The 27,575-nt window shown below is 39.1% G+C and overlaps 1 protein-coding gene across 1 annotated transcript in view; it reads right to left on the bottom strand.

The window, feature by feature from the left end:
- Nucleotides 1-10,299: 10,299 nt before the first annotated feature.
- The window catches only part of LOC119798830 (ankyrin repeat domain-containing protein 50-like), a 46,439-nt gene continuing 29,163 nt past the window's right edge, over nucleotides 10,300-27,575 (bottom strand). The window contains exons 4-5 of the mRNA XM_038308464.1: nucleotides 12,444-15,988; nucleotides 10,300-11,882 (exon numbers count right to left, since the gene is read on the bottom strand). Of these exons, the coding sequence (XP_038164392.1) occupies nucleotides 12,447-15,988 (3,542 nt within the window). The 3' untranslated portion in view covers nucleotides 10,300-11,882; nucleotides 12,444-12,446. The remainder of the gene's footprint in view (nucleotides 11,883-12,443; nucleotides 15,989-27,575) is intronic.

Below are 27,575 nucleotides of genomic sequence, written 5' to 3'. Positions count from 1 at the left end.
TAAGGGGTTGCCACAGTAAGTCAATAGGACTCGTTCACAGACTTGGCAAAGTGTTTGCACATGATTCACTGATGAGACCTGAGAATGAGCCTGCAGGATAATCAAGTCAGATTAGACTGAATCAGTTTTTATTCTTAATACTGTATATTGCTTTATCCTTTGCAAACCTTTGGGATAAAAACACCTTAAGTAAAATGGCATAAGTGGTGTATATATATATACCGCTGGTTTTGGTTGTATATTCTACACTTTAATAAGAGATTGAATTACAGCACATTACCTTCATCCAGCAGTCAGTATTATACCCTGGACATCCAAGGTCAACTGTTGGTGTACTAAAAGTGGAATGGGAGGCAGATCTTTTAGTTATCAGGCTCCTCTCCTGTGGAAACAATTACCAATTTTAGTCTGTGAGGCAGAAATGCTGTCTACTTTTAAAGCCAGGCTGAAAACTTTTCTTTTTTTGATAAAATTTCTAGTTACGGTGGCTCAGGTTATCCTGAGCTATCGCTACAGTTATGCTGCTATAGGCTTAATCTGATGGAGGACATAGGGACCACTTTTAATCACTCTGCTTCATTGTAATTCTTATATGTATCTATTTGTTCAACCCCTAACTTTATGTTCTCTTTGCTTTCTCTTTTCATAGTAGCTTAATCTTGTGTGGTGGGTAATAATTTATAATTGTACTTTATTGATCTCACATTGGAGAAATGTACCTCTGCATTTAACCTTTGGGGGCAGTGGGTTTCCATTGTGTGGTACCCGGGGAGCCACACAAGGGGTCTTGGTCAGGATTGCAGGCTGTGGGGATCGAACTGGGTACTTGCAACCTTCTCAGAGCACAAGCGCACTGCTCTAACCACTAGCCCAACACTCCCCCAGTCCCCCAACCCACCTTATGGGTGGTTTGGTGCTGTCAAGACCTTAGCTCATAGATGATATAGTTGGGCCTGTTTATCTCCTAGATATAGCAATGGGATTATTTATTTACTGTGACTAAAGGTATGTGCTCTCTTTAATCCCTTTTGATATGAAGATCTGCTCAGAGCTACTTCAATATCATTATTACAATATTGGTACTCTATATGCAAAATTTCAATCACAAAGGACTTCTTCGATCCAAATAATAGTAGGTCAATATATTATGGATGCTATTTTGTCATCTCAAATACCCTGGACACAGTTTCACTGCTTGTGATTTTCACATATGATCTATGATTCTTTGGCTGTGATGTAAAGTTCAGACAGAAGTGAGGGTATCATGGTGATCTTAATAGCCAATAAGAGTAGGCGGGTTAAAGTTTAAAAGCATAAGTCTACATAGTAGCTTTATATAATTTACTAGCATCATGCAGTCCTAGGTTGAGGTTTCACAAAGCAGCGATGCCAAACAGTGATAACAAAGTTGAAAACAAAAGTGACACACCAGTTAGCACTAACGTGGTGTCACAGCCAAGCTGCCCAAATGTAATCTCTTAGAAGAATCCTGCAGCAACAACCTGCTCAAAGAATAGGGGAATAAACAGATACTGGAGACTGACACTGACCTCTCAGCTGGCTGTTATCTGATAATCCATACATGCCCATAATGGTCCAAAATGTGGTGTAATTTCCACCTGAGCTCTTGTTCAGCTGCAGTTACCTCTTTTTCTGAAATAAAGATAGCAGGTTTGACCTATGTAACGTTAGGAGATTATTAGTTTCACCAGTAAGTTCAAACTTAAACTATTTTGTTCAATAAAAACCTGAATACAGACTGCTTTGACCAGAATATGAAAAAGTAGTTAGCTTCTATTTTATTGAAAACTGGTGGGATGATATGGCTCAAGGCTTGGAAATAAAGGTTTGATTTTTGATTATCATTATTAGAGTTTAATAGTTCTGAATGTGAATCTTTCTTTATACCTCAAAGGTAGTCAGATCATCTGACTTTTTTATTTATTTACACTCACTCTGGTTGCAAAGCTTTCCTGAAAGTAATTCCTGAAATATTATTTCTTGTCTTTTTGTTTCACTTTTTGTTTGCTCAGGTTGTATATATATATATATATATATATATATATATATATATATATATATGGGGTTAACGTCCAACTAGTAATAGCAACTAAGTACAAATGACAGACAGATAGACAGACAGACAGATATTGTGTTTGTTACCCTGAAGCTGTTTTTGTTTGTTAGAAATGGCTATTTTCTTTTTCCTTGATGTTCTGATAGGAGGCTCTTGGCTGGATTTATTAATATGTATAGAGTAGCTTTAGTTTGTTTTATATAATTGTATCGGCTTGCTTTTGGCCACACCAAGCTGTCACTTTATGATGAGGCATTACAGGATGGTGGGGCTCTATGTGACAGTTGTCCCTATCTGGTTTTCTCGAAGTTCCTTGGTACTACCAGTAGATGGCATCACATCTGTTTATGTCTTCTCTTCTTGTCCGATGCTAGAAATCTATTTAGGCTGGAAAAGGGCACTCAACATCATGAGGATGGATTCTCAGTGTATATAACCTTATTTTTTCATGATAAAATGGTTTTTGGTGTTTTTATGTAATGTTTATGTAATATAACATGACCATCCTCCTTTAAAAATGACAGTTTTCGCTCTTCCTCATAAGCCAGAAACAGAGAAAAGAGCAAAGCTTTCTGGTTTACAGGCAGCTGTCCAAGTTTCATAGCAGAAATGTCCAGCTTGTGGAGCAACAATCCCTTTATTGTGCAGAGCATGAGTCCATTTATTGTCCTTGGCTTCAAGCGTAGTGATTAATGATGTGTACTGTGACGTTTCTCAAACCCTTTAAAGACAGCAAGTCTTTAGTCTTTGTGTTGTGTTACAAATCCTGGTCAGTGTTCAGTAAAAATGCCCACCTGCATATATTCTGGCCTCCTTGGTTGATTTTCATAAAGAAATCAGGCTTTCAAAATGTGAGCTGATGAAAGCTCTTCATCCATGCTTCTTGATGAAGGGAGCACAGGGATTATGTAAACAGGCAACAAAGAGAAGTAAAGTATGTCAGTAATCTCTCATCTTCCAGCTTTGTTGGCAGTGAGGTGCTACATTTTTGTTGAGTGGAGGCTGCTTTCAATGCTGTGGGCCCTTTTCCAGAATTTGAATTCAACTGTATTAGAGTTGCACTGTGATAGAAAAAAGCTTTAGAAATAAATAACACTGATTGTGCAGCTTTCTAACCCTAGCCTCTAAATAGTTTGTAAATGCCAAGCCGTATCGCAGCACAGTGATACAAATCCAAAGCAACATAGCTCCCTGAAGGAGGGCAAGTATCAACTACTAACATTGTGATCACAGCTCTCCGGCATGGCAAGACTAAAAACATTATAGAGGAGGTAACTAAGATTTATGTTAGAGATCTGCACAAAGTGATCATGTACCTGGAGGAGGGAGATAATGCAGATCAATATACCACTGGAGTTCAAACATAATCATGCAGCGGTTGCTACTTTAGCTGAATAACAGTTACAACCAAAAATACCGCAAGTAATGAAGTAGAAGATCCAGCAATAAATGTTCTAAATGTTAATAGAAATGAAAGAAGATCAGACTATCAATGCATTTGCCTTCTCACTGATTTTGATGTGTTATTGTTAACAGGATATTTTAGTCTTCCAAACAACACGCACACAGAAATCTTACACATAAAATAGGCCTGCCCGCCTGTTTGGTTGATGTCTATGCAGATGTAGCCTTGTTTTCTCCCTTTAAGAATTTTTTTTTTCTTGTTTAACTTCCTCCTGCTGCGTAAAGATTACGGATGGTCCTCCATGTAAACAGAAGATGGCAAGTAGAATGAGTTAAAGCTGCCATTACTTGTTTATACTCCTTTTCCACCTTCATGTACAGCTAAAATGCCGAGGGGTAAAAAGTTTGTCTCCTTACAGCTACTATTATCCAGTTATGTCAAAAGTACACACATTTGTTACTTAAGTAGAAGTATAGATAGTGCATTTTAAAAACACTCTGGTAAAAGTTGAAGTATCAACTTGACCTCTTTACTCAAGTAAAAGTAAAAAGGTATGTGCTCTAAATACTACTTAAAGTATAAAAGTATAAAGTACCCTTTAAAAAAACAGCCAGATTCCACTATGCGAATTGAAAGCTCAATTTTTCGACTATTTCGAAAAATTCTGAGATAGGGCCAAGGATGAGGGAGGTCTTGTAGGTCTCCATCTCCCGATACGCTCTTGCCTGTGTCTGACCTTTCAGACATTTCAACATCTTTTTCTGAATCCATCATTGTAGCATGGCATAGACAATTCACGTTTGCAGTTTGAAGAACACCTGCTTGCTTCTGATGATTTCTGTCTGTATGCTGCGTTATATGACTCATCCAACTCCACTAGTTTTCACTAGATGTGGATGGTGCCAATGATCTGCATTAGATAGCTCACATGGATTTGAAATAAATATTTATAAACATTAAACCAAAGCCAAGAGTTATGAGTAATTTTTTTTTAAATGTAAGGAATAGAAAGTACAGGTAGAAAATGTAATTAGTAAAAGTCTAAAGTAGAAAGAAAAATAAGTAGTGGAGTAAAGTATAGATACCTAAAAAGTGTACTTAAGTACAGTAACGAAGTATTTGCACTTTGTTACTTGACACTTCTGCTATTATCAGAGATGGAGACACAGCTCCCATGGAGTTTTTTTATTAGATGCATTGCCATCTTTTCATTTCTTAACTCATTCCAAGCCAATGGAAGGCTTCAAACGGCTTGAAATGATTATTATTAGATTTTGGGAGAATATGAATTTAAGAATGCAATACATGAGTTTTGCTAATAAAAAGCTAAATTTGTTACACACCTTCTACTTTGCTGCTTTTATTATTAGATAATTAGGGTTTTACTGAAAATGGAAAAGACTTGTTAAAAGTACACAACTCCATTAAGGTCATAGCACTGGAGAATGGAGGTTAGTGGGAGCATTGATTATTTATGGAGTACCACAGGGTTCAATACATGGGCCATTTCTGTTTATTAGGTTGACTTAGGGTAGCTGATATTTTCTTTTGTTATGCTAGGGCTTCTTAAGGTCCTGCAAAACAATTCAGCTGGATTAGGTTATGATTTCATCATTGTCATTGCAACAACTGGACTATTTCTATTTTTGGTTTTTACGGTTATGGATTAGCTGCTGAGTGTATGAGTTGCCTTGATGATCTGACCCTGACCATGCTTCAGGTGTCAGACAGATCACATCTGCTCTGAGATTGTCTGACTTAAGAGAGTTTGGTTCATATGATGAGAGGTCAGATCCTCAGGCTGTGGAACGGAATATTTCTCATTGTCCTGTCATGAACTATTCCATTTAACAAGCAGACCGAGGTACTGTTGAATCCAAGGTGGGATTATTTATTTATTATTATTTATTTCAGGATAACCTTTTTGCAATTCCTCTAAGCATTTCTCAAAAGCAGACTTTGAGAGAAACCTGGTTTGAAGCTTCTTTCTTGGGAAGATTGGGCAAATATTTTCAAGGTCTCTCTTGTGAATAATATTTCTTTCTACAGTGAATCTCTAAAAGTTTGGAAACTGTTATATAACTTTCTTCACAAGTAGCAGATGCTCCTTCAAGTCTAAGCATTGCGACACACATGAAGAGAGGCTTTATTTTTGCTGATTAATGATCTACATTTTTCTGCTGGAGAAGTCCACCTTAATGAAAAACCAAGGTCTTGTTTTGTACTTGTTTGTTTAGAAAATGAAGTGCTAAATCCCCAATTACACCTAATACAATTCAAATACTTAGAATGGTCTTTTTAATTGTATAAACTGATTCTTGCAGCTTGATTGCTTGTGTTTAACTTTTGACGGATTGTTATTGGAGAATTTGCGATTGGTTGTTTTTCTTTCTTCTGAGGTTTCAGGTTAAGGTAATTCATCCACAATAATCAGAGGTGTAAAAAGTGAACACGTTCATTTCTTGGGTAAAAAATACAGAAACCTGTGTAAAAAAAGAGAGAAAGACACTGATTAAACGATATTAGTTATTTAAATGTAAAATAAACATTTTCTAAATTCTACCTAAGTACCAAAAGTAAAATGAAATATTTGAATTAAAGCAGCCAATCACATGGCGGCAACTCAGTGCATTTAGGCATGTAGACATGGTCAAGACAATCTCCTGCAGTTCAAACCGAGCATCAGTATGGGGAAGAAAGGTGATTTGAGTGACTTTGAACGTGGCGTGATTGTTGGTGCCAGAAGGGCTGGTCTGAGTATTTCAGAAACTGCTCATCTACTGGGATTTTCACGCACAACCATCTCTAGGGTTTACAGAGAATGGTCCGAAAAAGAAAAAACATCCAGTGAGCGGCAGTTCTGTGGGCGGAAATGCCTTGTTGATGCCAGAGGTCAGAGGAGAATGGCCAGACTGGTTCGAGCTGATAGAAGGGCAACAGTGACTCAAATAACCACCCGTTACAACCAAGGTGGGCAGAAGAGCATCTCTGAACGCACAGTACGTCGAACTTTGAGGCAGATGGGCTACAGCAGCAGAAGACCACACCGGGTGCCACTCCTTTCAGCTAAGAACAGGAAACTGAGGCTACAATTTGCACAAGCTCTTCGAAATTGGACAATAGAAGATTGGAAAAACGTTGCCTGGTCTGATGAGTCTCGATTTCTGCTGCGACATTCGGATGGTAGGGTCAGAATTTGGCGTCTACAACATGAAAGCATGGATCCATCCTGCCTTGTATCAACGGTTCAGGCTGGTGGTGGTGGTGTCATGGTGTGGGGAATATTTTCTTGGCACTCTTTGGGCCCCTTGGTACCAATTGAGCATCGTTGCAACGCCACAGCCTGCCTGAGTATTGTTGCTGACCATGTCCATCCCTTTATGACCACAATGTACCCAACTTCTGATGGCTACTTTCAGCAGGATAATGCGCCATGTCATAAAGCTGGAATCATCTCAGACTGGTTTCTTGAACATGACAATGAGTTCACTGTACTCAAATGGCCTCCACAGTCACCAGATCTCAATCCAATAGAGCATCTTTGGGATGTGGTGGAATGGGAGATTCGCATCATGGATGTGCAGCCGACAAATCTGCGGCAACTGTGTGATGCCATCATGTCAATATGGACCAAACTCCCTGAGGAATGCTTCCAGCACCTTGTTGAATCTATGCCACAAAGAATTGAGGCAGTTCTGAAGGCAAAAGGGGGTCCAACCCGTTACTAGCATGGGATACCTAATAAAGTGGCCGGTGAGTGTATCTATTTCATGTAAACGGAAATTAGTTAATTTTTCTCTTTTGTTCACTGCTTTGATAGAGAAAACATAAAACATATTGATATCGGTTTAGTTTACCTCTAAAATCACATTTCTGACAGGATAATATAGATTGAACTTAAGAAAAGTTTAGCATAAGCAACTGAATACTTCTACAGCTCTGATTTTTATTGCAACATTAAGGTTACAGATAGCATTAGAATTCATATAGAACTTGAAATGCAATTAACAGTATATTTAACATCTAACAAAGGCCTAATGCCTTGCATGTCAGAATTTGATCCACTATCAGCTGATGCTCATGTTTCCCAGCCGCCTGTCTTCATCAAAGCCATTAGTGTTTTTCTAACTGGACAAATTCTCGTCTTGATTTTCCCTTCATTTGTTTGCAGCTTTTACATCATGCCGTCATCAGTATGTATGGAAGAAAAAATCCAGTTTAGACAGGGACAAAAAGTACAAATATTTGTTATAAATGCAGTAATTGAAAGTAAAATGTCTTCTGAACAATAAATACCAAGGTACAGATACAGAAACAGTTAATTAAGTGAAGTAACTAAGTATCAATATTTAGTTACTTGAGAAATAATATACATAACAAGTATCTGTTTCTGCAAAACTACTGAGTTAACTCACTATAAGTAGTCATCTTTCTCTGGAACCTTTTTTAAATGTTAATTATTTTTAATGTATCACTGAATGCAGAACATTACTTCTAAGAAAAGTGCCTTTGCTTTTAAAAGTTGGATATGTATGTTTTTATTTTGCTTATTCCAGATGAACATTAAAATTTTTAATAAGTAAACTGGAAGTTGGTTATTTCCCAACCCTTCAGTCTCAAAGTTGGGTAAAGTCTTTAGCTTTGGCCATAGGTAGAATCCAGCATATTTACAATACAGCTATATATATATATATATATATATATATATATATATATATATATATATATATATATATATATATATATATATATATATATATATATATATATATATATATCTCAAATGGATATAATGGTCTGCTTGTGAAAAAATGAGAGTAAATCTGCTGGGCTTCTCCTTGGCCTGAAAGGACACATGGAAATAATAAGTAAAAGCTTCCTAAGGGGAAAAGAGAAAGAAACAAAACTTTGCTGGAAAGGTCAAAATTAATGTAAGTGCTCCATAAACTAACATTTGCTTTTTGTTTTCTGCTCAGCTTTGCTAGAATTAGTTTATTTTTATTTTTATAAAAAGGTCCATATTTGCATCATCTCAGGCTGCAACAATGTTCTCTTGAACATATTTTTGAATTCTACCCTTATTTTTAAAAATCAACATCTAAATGAAAGCAAATGAAGCTAAAGGATGGAACCAGGCATACAGATGCTTCACAAATGCAGAGACTAAAGCCAATGAGTTTGAATTAAAATAATGTGTCTGGAACAAGTTGACCTCAACACTGTCGCCAAGTTATGCATTTTGCGTGGGAGATTGTTAGCACTGTATCCAAAACAAGGGCATGGGTGGAGAAGAACCAGATGTGGACATTGGCAGTTGGTCTGTGAGGAGCCCCTCCAAGCTCGGACAGTGAGAACTGCCTGACGTCAGCAGCAGATGGTTTACTTATTAACATCCACCCTGGAAACATGCAGGGAAATGCTGTGCTAATAGTTGACAAAACAAAACGCCACTGAAACCTCTCTGCAGTGCTTCTTTGATGAAATATTGGAGGGAAATCAGCCGACTGAACTTTAATTAAGGTCGGAGGAATAAATCGGAGGTTAAATATCTCTGCAGGTTTTATTTGGGTAAAGTGTTGCTTGAACTCATTAAATCATGGAGCTTTGTCTTTGCTCAATCTCTGTTTCAGCTGCAACGAACTGACTGAACTCTGGGATAAAGTTGGGGGGGCAGTGATAGTACTTTGGCACGTTCGTCTGTTGTTCCATTTCAGTTTGATCCATGTGTTTGGATGCCTGCGGCGTCCTGGTTTGGCCCCCTGCATATCGAATGACCAACAGCAAAGTAAAGTATTAACTTAACCATTGGCCTGGGTTTCGCAGGCTCAACACAACGGAAAAAAGGATCTCCACAGGGAAGAAAGAAAAGCTTTAAAGCAAGGAATAGATATTAACAGATTTGGGGAGAAATAGGAAAAAAATGTAAAGTAGCTTTGGCTGTAAAAAATGGTTTGTGTTGCAGATAGTCTGTTTTTTCTGTCCTAAATATAGAGAACTTTGCAAATCTCAGGCATTTTAAACTTGATGAGAGATTCTTTTTACCAGATTTGACCTTTAACACACTTTTAAAAGCTCCAGGTATGAACTTCCAATACACATTGGTCTCTCAAGGGTAAGAAAGAAAAAAACAAAAATGTCATGGCATTTTTTTTTATTTTTATCCTTCTTCACCTTACAGGTTGATCCTTCCATTGCGACAAAACCCAGAATATTCAGTAAGAAATTAGAATCCATCTAAAAGCCTCGTCAGAGAGCAGTGATCAAAATGCATTTTAATTTGCATAGTAAACCGCATTTATGTCAATCTGGGTCTGAACCAACAGCTGCAAGACAGACACTCAAACCAGAATAGAACAAAACACAAGGGAGGATGGGAGGAAGGGGGCAAGAAATTGGGTAGTAAATAGTTGGATTAGCAGACAAGGAAGGACCAAAGCAAGGTAAAAAAGGATGAAAGATAAAAGCAAGGGAATATACAGACAAATAGGAACAGAGGAGACCAAAAGTACAAAAAGAGAACGACACAAGGGTGGAAAGACTTAAGCAAAACGAAAGAAAAAGGACACAGAGGAAGGAAAAATGAAAAAAAAAAGGGACAAACAATATAAGGAAATGAAAAAAAGGACAAGGAAACATGCAAAAGGACAAATTTTTCTAAAGAAAAAGGAGAAAAGTCTGTACTTTTCCTACTCCCTTCGTTCTTCCATATTAATCCTGACCTGCAGAAGTCCGATCTTCCATTTTCCAGACTAAAGGATCCCTGAATAGTGAATACTGCAAATATCTAAAACGAAAAAAAAAAAAGAGCCAGGACTCATTTTTCAGCAGTAAAGCAAATATGTTTATTAAGCACTTTAATATACATCAGAAAATTGAGCTTCATATAATACAGAAATTATTTTAAATGAAAGATAAATGTACACAATAAGCTATTTACAATCCAATCACTGAGTCAAACCAAAGTTGACAAACAAAACAGTTTCGAGACCAACGAGAGAACTGTTGAGTAAGACTATACACCATGTTTTCCTGCCTTCGATTCATCCATTTACCCTTCATGGCACGCTGAGCTAGTGAAGAGCAGAGAGCTTTTACCGGGGGCTTCTAGGTGTTTGTGCATGCGATACGTCTTCTACTCCCCCAAAATCCCAGCTCTTGGGAAAACATAGCTCGCTGTTAAAATTTGTGAAAAGCCTGCAAAAATATGACAGCCCGTAAACGCTAATGCAGCTCCACTCGGTTCATAAGAAACAGATGTTTTACTTCTGAGAGTCATGGCTGACCAAGCTCCACCTCCTCTTCCTCCTCCTCCTCCCATAGGGTTTAGGTCCCAGTGAGCAGCGTAAAAGCGTCTCACAGAGGAGGTGGGACAGTGTATGCCGTTTCAACTTTGGCTTTACAAGTCTGCATTTCAAACAATATCACTAACAGCTAGGGGTCGTTTTAATGGCTGAACCCTTTTTGTGTCATGCCCCTGAAAAATCCAGCAGAAGATATAACTGAAAATGATATGGAAAACATATGCTGAGCTGCTGAGAAATGCAAAATTTTAACAAAACCGCTGCATTTAGCACCAAAACCTTGCTGACGATACACAACTGTTACTTAAATACTCTTGCACATAAAACCATAACACACAAACACACAATATAAAAACAGAACAATCCCATAGGGACAAAATCAAATTGGTTTTACTTTATAAATGAATCTCCCTCTTGCTTAGATAATTAAAAGCCAAAAAAAGAAAATAAAAATAAGTCCCAAAATGTCTGTTGGCAATTTTTAAAACACAGCACCATGGTAGGATGCGACCTAACACAAATAAAAATGCAACAAAAGTGGCTTGTTTTCCTAAAAAATAAATACGCTTTATATCCCAGTAAACTGCTTTTTGACATGTTACACAGAAGAAAAAAAAAGGTTTTAGCACTCTGATCAAAGGTAACACAGATTATGTGGGGTCTCTAGAAAGGCAATGAATGACAACCAGTACTGTTCAGTCCTCTGGACTGGGACAATGTACCTGCTGGAACAACAAAGTACAATGTCATGCAAAATAATAACAAAAGAATTGCCATTTGTTTCTATAAAACAGTAAAAAAAAAACATGGATGGGATATAAACTGAGGGAGGAAACATGTATGTCTGTCAGTTTATTCTTTTAAAAGTGCATACAATGTTTATTAAATAGCATAACATTAAATTAAAATGATTTTTTTATATGAAAACAGAAGGCTGTAACAGATGTGGACACAACAAAGTATCAGTTTACATACACCGTAGGCTGTTTGATGGCGTCCCACAGGGCGGGAAAATGAAAGTACTTCTGTAATACAGTTGGAAACTGTTGCTTTGGCACATTCTCTCCAATGTCAGCGTGACGGATGGCGGTCAGAGCATCTGCAACAGAGGAAGGAATACAGTTAATTCTATTTGGAAGGAACACTTCTTTATTTTTTGCCATTTCCAATTACCAGAAAAAGTTGAGAAATGAATTGGCACCACTGGAAATATAGGTGTGAAAATCCTTGGACTAAATTAATCTTCTATCTCAGCAGTCTCGTAAGCTCTCATTACAGACTGGAGAACATTTAATAAGGAAGCAAAATAGCTCAACTGATAATTATTTTTGACAAATTAAGAGTTGGAGCATTTATTGTAATATCTATAAATAATACAATGAAAGTAAGTGGAGCAGTACAATAACAAATTAATATTTTAGTTTTTAAATAATTTAGCTAATTTCTAATAGCTTATTCATTTTCTCATTGTGAATCTGCAAATCTAAAATAAATATAAATGTACTTTAATCAAATGTTTGCCAATTGAAAAAAATTGTGGTTAGAAAATCAGTTCCATATTGTTCTGCAACTAGAAATGATGTATGTTTTCTTATTTTTATAAAGGCAACACATCTTCACATGACTTCTATCTGAGCCCACATGCTGAGGCGTGGCTTACCAGCTATAAAGGAGTCTCCTTTTTGTAGTTGAACCCAGGGTCTGATCCTTCAATTTGCAGCTTCAGGGCTTGTTTAAGGCTCAGCTCTGTTTCCCCAATGGGATAGTTCTCTAAGACATCCTGGTGGCCCTGGTTCTGAACCGTCCGTGGAACTGACACTCGACCCAAGAAGACCTGATTGCCCTGTAGATGATATTTGGGGTTGGTCATGATCCCGTTCCTTTTTTTCTCGGAGCAGCTCTGTGGCTGGATGAAATACGGGTCTTGGTACGGCCCTCTTTCCTGCTGCACCGAACTGCCAATCATGATCTTACAGTGAGGATCCTTCACTGCGATGTTGGCGACGGTCTGGTTGAAAGCCATTCTCTTGTCGAATTGGGTCATTTCGTATTCCAGAACCTGACCTTGGCTGGTTCCACTGTTTTTAGATTTCTTCTTATCTCCCAGAGCTGCTTTGCTATTTTGAGTGCCGTTCCCCGTTTTGGTTCCCTTTGCAGACTTTAGACCCGACTTCAGCTGAGGCCATTCAAATTCATTGGATGGAGAGGACGGCTGCTGATTGACAGACTTTGTCGTGGAGCAAGGGGATACAATCGACTGTCTGCTCCGGCTCCGAGGCAGTGAGTGCTGCTGAATCTGCTCTGTAAACGTCATTCCATGAAAGCTGTCGATCGGTACGGTTTGAGCTGTGGCGGTAGACGACGTGGTTCTTAAAGAAGAGTTTTTTGAACTCTTGAGGGAATTATTAGACAGGGACGATTTCTGTCTGTCCACGGTGGAATCTGGAGACTCGGAAGGTGAGCTGAAAGCGTGGACGGGTCCGTTGGGAAGACCGCGTCCAGAGGACTGCATGTCCCCTGCGCCGATGCTGCCAGAACTACTGGATTTAATGGTGAGGGAATGCATTTTGCCGGTCACTGTCAAAGGGGTTTTCTCCTCCATGGTATGCACTGGCGAGGGGTTACACCCGTTTAATGTTGTAGCTCCGTATTTTTCCAGGATTTTAATGATCATCGAATGGCCACCCTTTGCTGCAACCCTCATGGCCGTGCGGCCAAATTGGTCAGCATGGTTGGGATCTGCGCCGTTTTCCAACAGTATCTGCACAACGTCGATGTGACCCTCCTGGGCGGCTATACCTAGAGCTGTTGCTCCCTGGTTGCATGTATGATCCACGTGTGCTCCGTTCTCTATTAAAAACTGAACCACTTTGGTGTGGCCCTGCCATGCAGCAGACTGGAGAGCTGATCGCTTCTCGTTGTCACAGGCGTTAACATCAGCATTGTAGTTGATGAGCAGCCTCACCATCTCAACATGCCCCTGCCAGCAGGATACGTGGAGGGCTGTCCTGCCCTCTGTGTCACAAGCTTCAACGTTCGCCCCGTTTTCGAGGAAATACTCAGTCATGGCCAACTGGTTCTCCAGCGCCATTATGTATAGCGTTGGACGTCCGTCTGCGTCTTTACAATCGATATCAGCGCCGTGGCTCAGCAGCAGTTCAACAATGTCCCTGTGACCCTCAAGCGCAGCTACCCTGAGTGCGTTCCTTCCATCGTACCCTCTCTGGTCGATGTTTGACTTGTTCTCCAGGAGAATTTGCACGCAGTCATAATGTCCCTCTTGTGCAGCCAGTATCAGTGGTATTCTACCATCATTATCCACCTCCGAACAGCGAGCCCCTTGTTCAATCAGAGCATCGCACACTTGGCGGTGGCCCTCAAATGAAGCCATGTGTAGCGGGGTCCAGCCTGCGTCGTCCCTGTGGTTTTCGTCCAGACCTCTGTCCAGCAGAGTTCTGACAACCTCCACGTTTCCCTGAGCAGAGGCGATGCTCAGCACTGTCCTCCCTTCACTGTCGATGCTATCAACAGCCGCTCCCCAGAAAAGAAGCGTGTTGACCACAGACGCGTGGCCCATAGATGCTGCTGCTAGGAGAGGGGTGCGGCCATTTTTGTCCGTGTGATCCACATCAGCTCCACCCTCCAAGAGCAAATCAACTACATCCACATGTCCTTCATAGCCAGCCACCAGCAGAGGAGTCATGCAGTCTTTGTCACAGTGGTCGACCTCTGCTCCCCGTTCAATCAGAAGGCTAACTACAGATGCGTGGCCTTTACTAGCAGGAATACAGAGCGCAGCCACAGAAAGTGCAGTCCTTCCATCCACATCTTCATGATTTACTTCAGCTCCGTGATCCAGCAGGTGTTCCACAATTTCTCTGTGCCCCATATATGCTGCAGCAATGAGAGCCGTTCTTCCTTCATTGTCTGCTTTGTTGACTTCAGCTCCATGCTGAAGAAGATTCAATACAATATCTTCATGGCCTCCCCAAGCTGCCGCTCTTAGTGCGGTTCTACCATCTGCGTCTGCGCAGTCCACTTTGGCTCCAGCATAAAGAAGAGCGGACACGACCTCAGAGTGTCCGCCCCATGCTGCTGAGCGGAGAGCAGTCCATCCGTCATGATCTGTGTGGTTTATATCGGCTTCACAACCAATAAGGCAGTTGACCACTTTGGTATGACCCTGCCTGGCAGCAAGAGTCAGAGCTGTTTGTCCGTGGTTGTCTTCCAACTCCATGTTTGCCCCTCTGGATATGAGCAAGTTGACCACATCAAGATTACCACTGTAGGCAGCATTGGCCAGAAGAGTTCTTCCATTAGAGTCACACTGGTTCACAGAAGCCCCATTGTCAAGTAATGTTCTTATCGAGTCCTCTCTCTCTAGGGCTTGTTGCACAATGCACGAAGCGTGATCATCCTCATTGTTCACATGAGCACCTGCCTTGACTAGAAGCTGCAGGACCTCCTGCTCTCTTGGTATGGAGGTGCTCAGAGAGTCTTTTGTTGGAGTTCCATTCCAGACCATCCAAAGAGCGAGATTACAAGGCTCCATCTGCAGGTTAGAGTTGACAAGGTGCAGAGCAAATTCTTGCACTTCCAGAGGTTTCAGCTGCTTTGCTCTGCAGGTGTAACTCATGGCCAACATTCGATGTCCCTCCGCTGCATTGCATAGGTACTTCTGGGTGCAGTGTTTCACATCCAGCAACCATTCTGCAAAACTGTAGTGGAAAAGGATTTTGGTAGACCCAAGGCCATCAACTAACAACTTGGAGAGAATGTCCATCTTTTTCTGAAACTCCTCCATGGTCAGTGTCATGTTCTTAGTCCAGACTGCATGGTACAGTTCTTTGACTGTAAGTGACCTGCAAGTTGCCAAGATGACATTAAGAATGGGCTGAACTTTGGCAAATTGTTTCCTGACAAACAGCCTTTGGCAGAGCCACAGGTAGAGCCCATTGAGAGTTCCTGGGATGTCACGGATCTCACGAAGCATGATGAAGTTCTCCACCACACCGTCCAGAACACGTTCTAGGTAGAGGAAACAGCCGCTGCTTTTGATGTGAAGCTGGTTGAGCATCTCAGCGGTCTCCTTGGTTAGGTGCTGCCTCAAGGCCTCCTCCTGGTCCAGCCGGTGAAGGATGTACTGCTGCACATCTTTGACGATGTAAGCCTTCCGTAGATCATCAAGGCTGATTTTACGGAATCCTAAAAAAGAAAAAAGAAAAAAAAAGAAGGTAATATGAGTTGGTTGATAAATAGAGAAATCAGACAGACATTAGCCTGAATCAACAAACAGCCACTAAAGAATACACAGATAAATCACCACCACACTGGGTCCGATTAATCTTGAGTTCATATTTAAAATCAACCCACCCAACCATTAGGTATTAAATACAGATGACAATTAAACATTGGCAACTGTTGCAAACATTTGGTTCTATTGCAGAAATGATTTCATCTCTGATTAGTTGCCTTTATACCCCTAAGGACTGCTGAAAATTCCTTTTAGAATAAAATAAAATTGGAGCCAAAGCATTAACGCCAGCACTGAAGCTTTACTCTTATATGGATCTTTAAAATCCTACTGTAAAAAAAAAAAAAATAAAAAAAAAAAGGTCATTATCACAGCATGTTCATATGAATGATTTTATTGTAGGACATGGGAAAATTGTCTCATAATGGTCTTGGCTAATGGGCCTAGGGTGAACTCTCCATATTAAACCCATCAACAGTCTGTCCGGCACGTAGCCCTCCCGCATACTTTTATTTACAGTTCCCATGGTCCTTGAGGCTCCAGGGAAAACGAAAACAAGTTACCAGGCCCCCTCTCCTCTTCAAGGGTAGCTATTTATAGAAAAAAAAAACCCGAAAAACTCTATATATTCTAATACCTTACTTCAAGTTCAGTTTGCATTTCAATATTATAAGAACCAACACTATAGGATTACACTCTAGTAAGTTTTTGGCCACATAGGGCGGAAGGAAACCACACAGCTGCAAGCATGATAACGCTGATGTGCTTTAGTCCAATTCCCAAACAGCAACAGTCCGTTTACTAAGCAAGTCCTGGTAAACAGCAGGAGGACAGGGTTGTCGTTATCACCTGCTTCTGGGTTTGTTTAAGATAAGCACACACCCTGCAACAGATACTCTCAGTAACCTTGCTTCACTTAGTCCTTGAAATACATTTTTATTTTGTTTCCCTTTAGGATTAATGAAGTATTTTGGAATTCAAAGTTTTCCAAAGTTTTCCAAAAACATAGAAGTTATGCCTATAAATATTAATATCAATTTAATTTTCAAGTTGAATCCAAAGTCAAAACCTCTAGTTTTAAACATCCATTCTAAAATGTCAGGATTATAAAATTGATGCTGTTTAGGACAAGGCAAGGAAATTAATTTCCAAAATAATCAAAATGTTCAAATCACAGAGGGACTAAATTTTTGACATAGATCTACATGTTTATGGTATGCAAATTTTTTTACACCATTCACTCCTAGCACTGATTGTAAATAGCTTTGTGTTTGACCCAAAAATAAATAGTAAAGCTGAAAAAATTAATTGTCAATCAATTATTGAAATAATCGTCAATTAATTTAATATTCAATTAATCCTTAACTGGAGTATAAAGACCGTAAAAAAATTCCTTTAGCTGACAGAGCAACCCATTTAGAGCTGTAATTATATCAACATTGATTTCGCATTTAAGATTTAAAAAAAAAAAAAAATCTTTCGTCCTTCAATATGCTCTATTCAGAACTCCTTAAGGGGAAAAGTTTTAGATTAATCTGGTTTAATTTAATAAAAGAAATCTTAAAGGATTCTTTGGCTCTCTATTGTTAGTCAATCAATCAAAAAATTAATCAACAGATTTATCGATTTTCAAAATAATAGCCTATTACAGCCCTAATAAATAGATAAGCTTAGTAGAAAAAGACTTTCTAAAATATGGATTTAGCATTCCTGGTCTACATTGTGGACGAATATAAGGTTGCTTGGCTCAATTAATACATAACATTAGAAAAACAAACATTTTAACAAAATTTGATCTAATTACAGAAGACTGGGTTACTACTGACTGGTTTGGGCTTTTTTATTTTTATTTTGCACTTCTGATCATCTGTTAAAGGACCTTAACATTAAAAAGGTATTATTTATCGGTGAGCCCTGACTCAGAGAATAGGATCCTGGAATAACTGTTAGAATATATCAGGTACTTTTGACTCAAAAGCCTCATCCAAGTGAAATTCTTTGCCTTTGGGATCATCAAGCAATGTCTATTTTTTTTTTTTCCTAATACAGACAAAATAACCACACTTGCACCATTAGATATCTCACAGAGTTTCTAAATCCAAACAAGACATGAGCACTAGCTGAGATGTTGCATTTTAAAATAAGGGACTATATAGATTACACATTGTCATAATGTCTACCTATATCTGACTGGGTTCTGATGTGTAGTGATTAGGTTTAACTGGTCAGCAGCTTTCTCCCATGACAAAACGTCCAAACTGTTTGAACAATGAAGAGAAAGCAGAGATTTACAGGGTCGGACTTCCAAAGGAATTAGTTTTGCTGCTTCATGCTGAGTATTTTCAGTTGATCCGAGACAAATAATTGATGCAATTATGTACATAACAATGAACAAAAGCAAAAAAGGAGATTTTTACGTTACTGAAGCTAGTGTTTGTCAGTCTTAAATACCAATAAGACATGGGCTGAGAGTTAACAAGTTGTTTTTTTTCCCTGCAATACAAGAAAACTAATTATGTACAAATACTTTGAATTCATTAACCTTTAAGTGCTTCTTCCCTGAAATGTTCTGCACCGTGTATCAGCGATAGAACACCACAGGTGCTTTAAGACGCAAACCTGCTTTCAGTCTTGTGTTTTTATTTATTTACGTTCTACACACTGCTTCTGACTCTTTGACCTCCGGTGCCGGTTCCCACTGCAGTCCTGGAACAGGATTCATGGAAAGCATGCAAAGTATCTCAGCGTAGCAAAGCAGCCTGAAGCAATCCTCACTTTGTCTCAGAGAACAACAGACAATTTTTCCAAACTACTATTTAGAAATCTCATCTTATCTCTCATTTTGACATCTTTTTAAAAACTGAAACGTAAAATCGTGACTTGGGTAGGAAGACAGGTGTCTTCAGTCAAAATAGATCAAATCTAAAGCCGTGAGTTTATCGAAAGATTTTACACGCTTCCTTCACTATCCTTTGGTTCAACTTTTAATGCTAAACCAGCCGAGTAATTTTCCCCTTTTCGCTGGAAGGTTTATTTTTCAGTTTTTAGGCTAAATAAGAATCTCAGTCAACCCAAGGTCAAAAATGTAAATGACATGTTATTCTCATCTTGCAAAGGTGTGGAAATCTCATACTACTTTCTCACAAACTCATTCTAGGGTCAAATTAGCTGTGTCAGTAAACTTGCTGAGGAAAGTGAAGGGAAACAAATGGTTAAAAAAAAAAAAAACAGCCCAGACCTAAAGCATTGAGATGAAGGACTGCAATGATTATGTTCTTTACTAAAGAGAATGAAAAACTCTTCAGTTTAAGATCCAGAATTTCACCCCATGTCTTAGATTTAATAATATAATAAACTTTATTAAACTTACACTAGATAATTTTACCCCTGCATTTACAGTAACCCATCCCCTTGGGGAGCAGTGGGAGGATAAGGGACTTGCTCAGGGACCCAGAGTGCCAGCTGTGGGGATCGAACCAGATACTTGAAACCTTCTCAGAGAAAAAGCGCACTTCTCTAACCACAGGCCATCATCACCCCAATTCAAGGGCACAGAAAATCAGGAGGAGATAAAATGCAACAGCAATTTTTTACTGAAAGATATTCAAGCTTCCATTTTGCTGGACATCAGCTGTAGCAGCTGGGTTCAATTTTCCTTTTTCGCACCAAGATCAGAGAAAAAAAGCAAAAAAAAAAAGAGAAAACTTTTCAAACACTTAATTTCTAAAGCTCAAAGCTAGAAACTTTTCCAAATTGCTCCAACATACTAGATTTTATTTGCTTCAACCACAAAGGTTCCTTTCCAAGTAACGTTACACGTACGAGGAATTTGTGTTGGCTATAAGGTGCTACACACACAGACACGTAAAGATACTTCATTTACTATTAAAAACTGCAAGTAGTAGGGATATTATTAGAGAAGATAATTGAAAAGTTTTAGACAGGAAGATCACCTTGGCAGATATTAAAAATTAATCGTATTAAATAGTATTTATATGCGGTAAGATTTTATTTTTATTTTTTTTAAAGGCCATCCCAGTTAATACAGTCTCGTTAAGTAAATTCAGTTTAAAGATGGGCATATTCACAGCATTTATTACTGCTTACAGATACCAAAATAAAGTTATTTGCAAAACTAGATTTCTACATAAAACTAGATAAATTATTTTTTTTTTATTTAAAGCAGATGCCATTACAGATTATTTTGACATCAGTCCAACAGATCCCTGGTGTGTGCTGCCACTTATTTTGGGGCCTGTTCTTCATTCTGATATTGTTTGCTTTTCCTGTACATGATAATGAAAGTGATAAAATTGTTATACAAGTCTCAATGTAAATAAAGTTAAACATTAATTAAAACATTTGATGAAACATTAACTATGGATAGTAATTAGAGGAAGCAGAAATGAATGGGTTTCAAGGGTTCTCAAGGTATGGCTGCTGAATGCATTGATCAGTGTATTGGTTGATACTGCTACAAAAGAAACATCAGCAGCCGATGTATCGCTCTCTCTACAGGTGACCTTCGGAAGAAGCATTTTTTCAGTACAGAAATGGAAGGATGGATAGGCCTAAGTACTTTGTATGTTTTAGAGCAATTTATCCACAATTCTCCATTAGGAATGAGGTGGAAATTCGAAAATGTGCACAACATTTGTACATTGGTAATGTTAAAAGAATTGTGAGGTGAAGCCCATTTAATATGTAGGGGAAAGATATAATTAGAGGCAGATTTCAGTTAAACCTTGAAACTCAAATAGTGCAGACAGAAAAATCCAGGTTGATTTTAATCAAACACCTCAACAGAACCACAGGTTGATCATCTTCAAATCAGCCTCTAATGATGCAGGAAACTGAACCAAGTAATGACCATAAACTGTTCAGTAAATGGACTCACTTTTCTATACTCAATTATTTGGTATTTTGTAAAAATCTCCGGTTTTCTTCAGCCATAACCGTATTTGAAAAATAAAATGCTGAGTGAAGGAAAAAAAAAAAAACTTTCTAACTTGACAAAATAAATAATCTTGATGAAATTCTAATTTCTGCAAAGCTGGCTCAGTAATTTCAATTCCAATTTAGTTTATTTATATAACGCCGATTCACAACACATCTCAAGGCACTTTACAGAGAGAATTAAACCACGTCATATAGTCAGATTGATTCAAAGTTTTCCATCTGAAGTATATAGAGGATGAAGCTGTTATTATAATCTGGATAAGTGACCTTTAAAAGCATCATTGAACTGTAATTTCAACCAAATCTTCCAAGTGGCTCTAAATTGCGCCCGATTTTCTATTGCAAGAAAGCTGTTGGTGATGCGCAGCTACTGCTTTTCTGATGAATAGACTGAAGTCATGGCATTAGTATGGGTCAATAAGTCATAGCATAAAGCTCTAAATCCACCAAGAGGGAAAGTTATGAAACTTGTCACTTGCAAGGTTGCAAGAGAGAAAAGGATGCGAGATAAGAATGCAATTTGTCTCAATGGTAGTAAACCTTCAGATTTGGGGTATAGTTCAGCTTTTTTTTTTTTTAAACAGGAGATCTGGGAAGAAAATGTCTCAAAAACTTTGTTGTTCTGTTTTGAAAGCCTAAATGCAAAAATGAAGTATTGAAGTATTAAAAATAATGAAAAAAAAAAAAAAAAATCTACCTTGTTTTTTTTTTTAGATATGCTATATAAAGGTTCACACCGAATGCAATTAGGGCATCAAAGCATCTGATTTGCATGCAAAGTCTATGTTAGGGAATTTGAACTTTTGCAGCTGGAAACCAAAGCGTCAACCAATAAGAAAAGTTGATCCACAAGCTTTGTCTTGCATATACAGGTGCTGGTCATAAAATTAGAATATCATGAAAAAGTAGATTGATTTCAGTAATTCCATTTAAAAAAGTGAAACTTGTATATTATATTCATACATTACATACAAACTCATATATTTCAGATGTTTATTTTGTTTAATTTTGATGATTACAAATGACAACAAATGAAAATCTCAAATTCATCATATCAGAAAATTAGAATATTGTGAAAAGGTTCAAAATTGATGGCCCCTGGTGCCACACTCTAATCAGCTAATTAACTCAAACCACCTGCAAAAGCCTTTAAATGGTCTTTCAGTCTAGTTCTATAGGCTACACAATCATGGGGAAGACTGCTGACTTGACAGTTGTCCAAAAGACGACCATCGACACCTTGCACAAGGAGGGCAAGACACAAAAGGTCATCGCTAAAGAGGCTGGCTGTTCACAGAGCTCAGTGTCCAAGCACATTAATAGAGAGGCGAAGGGAAGGAAAAGATGTGGTCGAAAAAAGTGTACAAGCAAGAGAGATAACCGCACCCTGGAGAGGATTGTGAAACAAAACCCCTTCAAAAATGTGGGGGAGATTCACAAAGAGTGGACTGCAGCTGGAGTGAGTGCTTCAAGAACCACCACACACAGACGTATGAAAGACATGGGTTTCTGCTGTCGCATTCCTTGTGTCAAGCCACTCTTGAACCACAGACAGCGTCAGAAGCGTCTTGCCTGGGCTAAAGAGAAACAGGACTGGACTGCTGGTGAGTGGTCCAAAGTCATGTTCTCTGATGAAAGTAAATTTTGCATTTCCTTTGGAAATCAAGGTCCCAGAGTCTGGAGGAAAAGAAGAGAGGCACTTCATCCACGTTGCTTGAAGTCCAGTGTAAAGTTTCCACAGTCAGTGATGGTTTGGGGTGCCATGTCATCTGCTGGTGTTGGTCCATTGTGTTTTCTGAGGTCCAGGGTCAACGCAGCCACATACCAGGAAGTTTTAGAGCACTTCATGCTTCCTGCAGCTGACCAACTTTTTGGAGATGCAGATTTCATTTTCCAACAGGACTTGGCACCTGCACACAGTGCCAAAGCTACCAGTACCTGGTTGAAGGACCATGGTATCCCTGTTCTTAATTGGCCAGCAAACTCTCCTGACCTTAACCCCATAGAAAATCTATGGGGTATTGTGAAGAAGAAGATGCAATACACCAGACCCAACAATTCAGAAGAGCTAAAAGCCACTATTAGAGCAACCTGGGCTATCATAACACCTGAGCAGTGCCACAGACTGATCGACTCCATGCCACGCCGCATTGCTGCAGTAATACAGGCCAAAGGAGGCCCAACTAAATACTGAGTGCTGTACATGCTCATACTTTTCATGTTCATACTTTTCAGTTGGCCAACATTTCTATAAATCCTTTGTTTTTATTGGTCTTCAGTAATATTCTAATTTTCTGATATGATGAATTTGGGATTTTCATTTGTTGTCATTTGTAATCATCAAAATTAAACAAAATAAACATCTGAAATATATGAGTTTGTATGTAATGTATGAATATAATATACAAGTTTCACTTTTTAAATGGAATTACTGAAATCAATCTACTTTTTCATGATATTCTAATTTTATGACCAGCACCTGTAGTCTCTGGGGAGACAGAGACGACATGCTACCTTAAAGCAAGAGGTCTGAAATTTTCTGCATTTGTGGTTGACATGATGTAGAACACATAATACAATGAAACCTGCCTTTTCTCAAGAATGTCTTTATTACTGCTGTTCAAAACAGACCCATTATTTCTGAGAATTAAAAAAACAACAAAACAACAACTCTGAGTCATGTTTGAACTGATGCACGTTGGTCTGTGTTCTACTCACCCAATTTTTATACCAGTTATTTGCTTTTCCATTTGGGTTTGCAAAATAGGCAAGAATTACCCAAAATGAGGTGGATGTTAAGAGGTTAAACTATTTTATCGACTTACCAAAGTAAATAATGCCAAGTTGCTCTCTACCGTGTAGCTCCAGAACAGATCAGATAAACAACCAGAGTGCCAAACAGCCAGAGCGTTGAAGCATTAATGCAACTTGACCAGCATCCAAATTTAGCCTTTTAATTGATTTTGATGCCCAGAATGCAACTTAACAGCATAGCCTACATGTAGTTTTAAACATACTTTCTAGGACATCATGAATGTTGCTTCAGATAGAAGACCACACAAATTCCTTAAAGCTACAGTGTGTAATAATTACAGGGATATACAGTCAGAAATGTAATATATTATACATAACTATGTTATTTATCATCATCTACGAGCTCAGCCTCTTAACCTTAATATTTGCGTTGCCTTAGAATTCGTTATTTATAATTACATAGGAGCGGGTCTTGCAGCCATGGAGGCAGACATCTTTGCGCTACGGCAGCGCAGAGCCAACAAACTAGCGATTGCGAGATCGCCCATTACAATAACATGCTGCGTGATGATGCTGTTACTCTCCAGTATACTTATTCAGCAACGTCCCTGACGTTTCACAGGTAATGATTCAGTAATTTTCTGTAAAATAATTTTCTGGATATATACCTCGGTTACTTCTCTCCGGCTCCTTTGGAGATCTTCAAGCCTTTCCTCCTCTGCTCTAGTCACCCCGCTGGCACCTCTCCCTCGCCTGGCCCTGGCTGCACGCCCACCCCGGCCTCTCTGCCCTCTTCCTCTCCCTCTTCCTCTCCCTCTTCCTCGCCTTGTAACCCCCGTGCCACAAACAAGACTTGGACTCTGTAAACGGGGAATATATATTCTTCCAGCGAACACAATCTCGCTGTTAAACTAATGACTACAATTACTTCGTCTGTTTATATCACCATGCAAAGCGGCTCATCAAAACGTCACAACGATGTAGAAAAAATAACGGGTATATTTATTATCTTAAGTCTACATGAAATCTATACCCTACACAGACTAATGAAATACTATCTGTAAAATTATCTATGTAAACAAACCTCATCACTTGAGAAGGTAGGTGATGCGGACGTCGTGGAAGACATTTTGTCCCGTAACGCTCACAGTACTGTTGGGGGGGGGGAAGCGGTGGGGGGGAGATGTTCATGTTGCTGCAGTCTGCAGTCTGACCGCTAGATGTCGCTGAAAATTACACACTGTAGCTTTAAGACACAATGGCTGCATTCAAACAATATTCTACAATGAGAACATGACGTTTTGAGAGTTGGAAAACCCACTCTGATGTTTACAACTATAATGTCCAGGTATATCATTTACAACAATTCATGTATACTTTGAAATCTAGGTGCTGGGGATAGACAGGAAATTGTAAACTGTTGTCGGTTGTAACGGCAGCTGGAACCCCAGAGAAAGCAGATTTTATAGCAGTGAATTTGTCCAGTTTAACATTGAAGTAGACTAAATATTGCAGTACACCATTAGTCACAACATCCTCTGAATAAGACAAACATGCCCGCGGTGAGATGTTCGCCGATCTGGTGCTGTTTACAAAAGCATTGCGACCGATCGTGTTTTCTAGTTCTGCCAGAAAGTCAGAAATGGAACAAAATAGAAACATGTCTTTATTTTAACAATTAAGTTAACATTAAAATAATACTTCCTTACTTTGGGAGTTTTTGTTTTCCAAATTTAACTTAAAAAAATCATGTTTTGAGCCTCTTATGGGCTTTGTCTGACAGAAAGATTTTCTGAACAAAGCTGAAACAAATTACACATTGATCAGGGTCAGAGATGCGGCTCCTGAGCGATGGGCCTCTGAGCCAGCTGCTGCTCGTTACAAGACTGGATACCAGCCGCCAGTAAAGAGCCCCACACATAACACAGCCCCTATTCTTTGGAGGTTAATGTTTTCAGATGATAAATGAGACGACGGGAATGTGTGCAAAGAAACCAGAAGTATGTGCTCAACACAGAGGATTTCAGAGTGACAGCTTCTCAGATACGACGTGTCCTTTTTCGGGAAATCTCTTTAGTCACTGGATCCACAAAGAAAACAGAAAAACGAAGCCCCCGTTGCCCTCTCCTCAGACTCTCCAGTAAACCTGTGCTCAACAAACGTCTGTTCGACAGCTGCAGATTCCCGCGCTCAGAAAAAGCACCAGAGCGCCAACCTCCTAAACACAAGTATGTGGGTGAGAGTCAGTTCCAACAGTCTGCAAACAGCAGAAAGCATGATGCTATTTAGGTTTCCAGTGCTACTAAAAAGGATAGAATATTTTCACTTGAACTAAGAAGCTTCACAAAATTAATTGCTGAAAAGTATTATCTTATATCAGTATCCTTTTGGATTAGACTTTGAGAAATAATTAATGTGAAAGTTGAGAGAAAAGGATAGGATAGCATTCCTGCCCAAACACGCCTTTTGCTGTGTTTTTTTGTGGGAACCGAACGGATTTCCAGTCAAACCTGTTATATGGCAACAAAAGCTGATAAGGTGGTGGGGAGGGAGGGTCAACAGGTTTGCATCTTCTATCTGTGCAGCACAGCTTACTTAGTTTTCAAACACACCTGCCTTAAAGTCTAAAGCATAAATTACATCATGTGCTTCATTTCCTCATCAGTTTTTCTTTTGATTGATCGAATCCCATTAAGTTCATGACAAGAGGCTGAGTCAAAGGGAAGCGCACCTGGTTACATGCGGGCACCTTAGCTCTCTTTCCTCCATGATGGATACAGACTCTTGGAGTTGTCACTATACATCAGAGCTCCATGCACAGCTACAGATGGCAAAAAAAAAAAAAAAAAAAAAACTCCTAAAGAGGAGTGATGGAGAGAGAACACGCCAATAAAGCACATACCGGTAACTAAAAAAGACCATCTCTAAAGCTAGCCATTTCTCAGACCACATAGACAAAGATGGATCATTTTCTTATTTATATTTTCACATTTTAATATGCATCTTTTTTTAAATAAAACCTATTTAAGATTTAAGGTTTCATCTTCCCAATACACAATTCTTTGTCCCACAAAGGATCTAATTTCCTTAATCTGTACTCCTGCTTGTGTTCATCAGTACACTGGCTGACCTCCAAGTGACCTCATTTAGCTCCATCGATTTAGGTTTCCATCCACCTGCAACGAATAAAATCTCCGTCCAGCTCATCCGGAGTCTTTTTGTTTGCCATTAGGTCCACAACATCTCGTTATCTGCCACCCAAACGCTTTGTAAGGAGGGTCTGAAAGCGTTTCAGAAAGATTTCACATCCCCAGACTGTAGATTGAGTGTTCAGAAATACTGAAAAAATGTGCGGTGAATCTCAGGTAGTTGCAAAGTCATTCTTGGCATGCAGGCTGTGTGGTATGAAAAATTTCTAAAGGAAGTTTCCCCCTGGCAGCCAAACCAGCAGAGAAATGGCCCAGGAATTCCGATTCCTGCTAAGGTCAAATTAAAACTTAATAACAGCCTTCATGTGTATGAAAAACTAGCAAGTCTGCACCACAGTCTTAAAAAGAAAAATCATTAGCTCATAGAAGTGGCACAGGCTTGCCACATACCAAAGGGCATCACCTTAGAAGAGGAGGAGACCAACTACTTTGTTCACCAAGCACCACGTCGAGTTGCTGCAGGGAGGGATCCGAGGTGTTACACATGCAGACATGGTACACCTGTAATTAGCTTGGCTGTCAGACTGCATGGTGGTAAATTACAGTATTCAACAGGGATTACGGTGTTCAAGCCATCCAAAGTGATGCTCAGCATGCAGCCTTGCAGACGACAACT

Source organism: Cyprinodon tularosa, unplaced genomic scaffold (genome assembly GCF_016077235.1).
Source record: "Cyprinodon tularosa strain WSP-4 unplaced genomic scaffold, ASM1607723v1 ctg117, whole genome shotgun sequence".
In the NCBI taxonomy this organism is placed as follows: Eukaryota; Metazoa; Chordata; class Actinopteri; order Cyprinodontiformes; family Cyprinodontidae; genus Cyprinodon; species Cyprinodon tularosa.
This window is presented reverse-complemented; position numbering and strand designations above follow the sequence as displayed.